Source organism: Fulmarus glacialis, unplaced genomic scaffold (assembly GCF_000690835.1).
Source record: "Fulmarus glacialis isolate BGI_N327 unplaced genomic scaffold, ASM69083v1 scaffold14938, whole genome shotgun sequence".
NCBI lineage: Eukaryota > Metazoa > Chordata > Aves > Procellariiformes > Procellariidae > Fulmarus > Fulmarus glacialis.
The window spans coordinates 57210-60074 of NW_009226489.1; the positions used below are offsets into that span (position 1 = coordinate 57210).

The window sequence follows — 2865 nt, forward strand, 5'->3', positions numbered from 1 at the left end:
GCTCTTCACCGGCCTTAAAAAATAAAATTCTTTCCAGTGTCTTCCTCCAGGTCTTCCCCGGAGCTGCAGCTTTCTCCGGGCGAGTGCTGAGAGCTGGGCTCACCTCGGCAAACACATAAATAAGCTCTCCTGCCAGCTCCACCCGTTGCGAGACGGCAGCAGGACCAGGAGTGAGGCCGGGGACCCGCTGGCGCTTCTACGTTAGCTTTACATTAATTGCTTTAAACACCCCCTGTGTCCTGCCTGCTGCTGTTTTCCATGGAAAGTTCAGCTCTGTTAACTTTGGCTGGGGCTCGCCACTATTTTTAGGAGCTTTAAAAACACCCAGGGAGGTGCCTGACTATATTCTGCTGGGCCAGGGAGGGATCTTTACTGAAGGGAGAAATATTAATGGAGATAAAAATAAATAAAACCCACTCGTGTCTGATTCACTTCAGCCGTACTCTGTATCGATGCCACATGGGTCTCGGTCACAGGGAATATGACCCGTGTGGGATGGCGAAGGGGCTTTAAAGTGGGTGCAAACATGAGCAACAGCTGCTGCCAGGACAGGGTAAAGCCAGGGCAATGCAGTGCAGGGGTAGGCTCGCTCTACGCATTCATATACATGCAAACGTATTTTTACATTTTTCCATACCGGTGCTATAGCAATTGTCTATCTGCAGCTAGAGCTACGCATGGTGCCTGCACACCTCTGGCCCCATCCCTGTTCATGTGCCGTCAGACCTGCATCTCGACCCGTACACGGTGCATTCACTGCTCACATGCAGCAGCATGCCTGGTCCCTCGCTGCCTGCGAGCGTGGTGGCAGGGGCCGCGCGCCCACCGCCCTGCTGCCTGCTCCTTGGGACGGGCTCAGCCTCCCCAGGTGCGCGTGGGGCCGCTCCTTACACATCCAATGGTGCTGAGCCCCTGGGGCCACCATGCAGCGGAGACCTGTCTCAGGACCAGTGGCGAGGGGCAGAGGCCACCTTGGAGCCTGCTCAGCCCTGAACTTCACCCTTTGGGGCTGCTCCTTCCAGTTCAGTCTTCCTGGCCTGTATCCCCCAGCACCCTGGGGTGCCTTGTGTGAAATTGGGTGGCTTTTTCCCCCACTTGCCCCAGCGTGGGGAGGCGAGTGCTGACAGCCCAGAGCTCCTCTCCGGTGGGGCTCATGACCCCCATCCCAGTTTGGTGCCAGGGAACGCAGGTCCCTGGGGCTGGGCTGGATGGGTGAGAGCATGCAGTAGCAGAGGGAGGGCTCCAGGTCCACTGCCACCCAGGACCAGGACGGCTCCGAGCCCTGAGGGGCATCTCCAGGGGCTGAGCTGGGGGCACCCCACCATGTCTCCCCTCAGCACTCAGTTTTGCACAAGCTTGGCCGCTTTGGGGCAGATGTCATTGAGGCGGTAAGGACTGACCCCTCCCAAAGGCTGCCCTGCGCTAAATTACAAACCTCTGCTAAAAACCCCAGAGGTTTTTCCTTCCTATGGAAGAGATGGCTGCATTGCTTTCCTTTTAACTGAGAAAGCAAAACATCCTCTCTCCTAGCTTCCTCCTTAGGATGAGCTGATCCAGGTGGCCTAAAATGGCTCAGCCTTTACCAGGCAGCCAGGAGAATTTCAGGCTGAAAAATTAATATTTGGCAAAGCTCCTATCAGCTGGAGGCAGCATCCCGGACCCCCGGGCACAGCCTCCCTGCTTGGCCCGAGCAAATGCTGCCTCTGCTCCTGGGTCCACTAGACCCCATCCCAGCAGCGAGAGGGACCCCCGATAGCACAGGGAGCTGCCGCCTGCCCCTATCCATCCCGCAGCCTGTGCCGGCTCCCATGGGTGTTCCCAGTGGTACTTACTGGAAGGGATGGCGAAAGGGGGCACGGAGGCTTGCGGGGGACCCCAGCCCTTCATGTTGTAGGCGGACACCTGGACATAGTAAGCTGTGCCCTGCGAGGAGGGAAGCCACACTCAGCACTCCGGCTCGGCGTGCGAGGGAAGGAGGATCCCCCCGTAGCCCAGTACACCAGTACACCACAAGGAGTACTGAACTGGGAACCCGCACCCTCGGTCACCGGCTCTGACCTCCCCCAGCTGTTCAAAGCTCTTCTTATCAGACACTAGAGAATCCCCACAGGTTGGGTGGCTGGTTTTGGGGGAAGGCAGAGGAAAGATGGGACATTGTGAATGCCCCTTGTCAGGAGATGCTCCGGCCCCAAAGACATGGGGCTTCTACAGTCTGGAGGGTCAGGGTGCTGCCTTCCCACTGGGACATGGAAGGATCCAGCCCCTGGAGAGAGGGAGCTGTGGCCCAACGCTGTCGAGGGCTTGTGGCATGGCGACAGTGATTAAAGGCCTCTGATTAAAGCTCAGTCAAGCTGCCAGATGTTGCAAGGCCTCCAGGCAGTCATGAAGGCAGACAGGAGCCTGCGAAGCAGCTCTGAAAGCATGATTGATGGGCTCGGGCCAGCTCCTTGCAGCGGCGCTGCTCCGTCCTGCCGCGCACCAGGGCAGCTCTCCTGCCCCGACAGCGGCTCCGGGGGCTCCGGCACCGCTGCCTTGGCTAAGCCCCTCTAACTGCATCAAGGGCTTCCCCTGCTCCTTGAGCTGGCGGTCCCTGCCTGCTTGCCTGCCCCGGAGCTTCGGCGCTGCACCTCCCTGGAAAGGGCAACCCATCCATCCCAGCATCTCCCTGTGTTCCCACCCCAAGCTCCATCCTGCCGCGGACCCCATCCCGCCGTGGTCCCCATCCCACCATGGTCCCCATCCCGCCCCGTCTCCCCCCGCCAGTCCAATGCGTGCCAGGGACAGGACGGCAGCCCCCGGGGAGGGGACAGCTGACAGGCAGCGTGGCCCCTGTGATTCTCAGGGAGATAAAACAGCAGGAAATCC

General features: G+C 59.5%; 1 protein-coding gene across 1 annotated transcript in view; it reads right to left on the bottom strand.

Annotated features, from left to right (window-relative positions):
* The window catches only part of LOC104080429 (ankyrin repeat and fibronectin type-III domain-containing protein 1-like), a gene marked incomplete at its 5' end in the record, with an annotated part of 16418 nt that overhangs the window by 10706 nt on the left and 2847 nt on the right, over positions 1 to 2865 (bottom strand). Inside the window, one exon of the mRNA XM_009582826.1 lies at positions 1833 to 1923. Coding sequence (XP_009581121.1) covers positions 1833 to 1923 — 91 coding nt within the window. The remainder of the gene's footprint in view (positions 1 to 1832; positions 1924 to 2865) is intronic.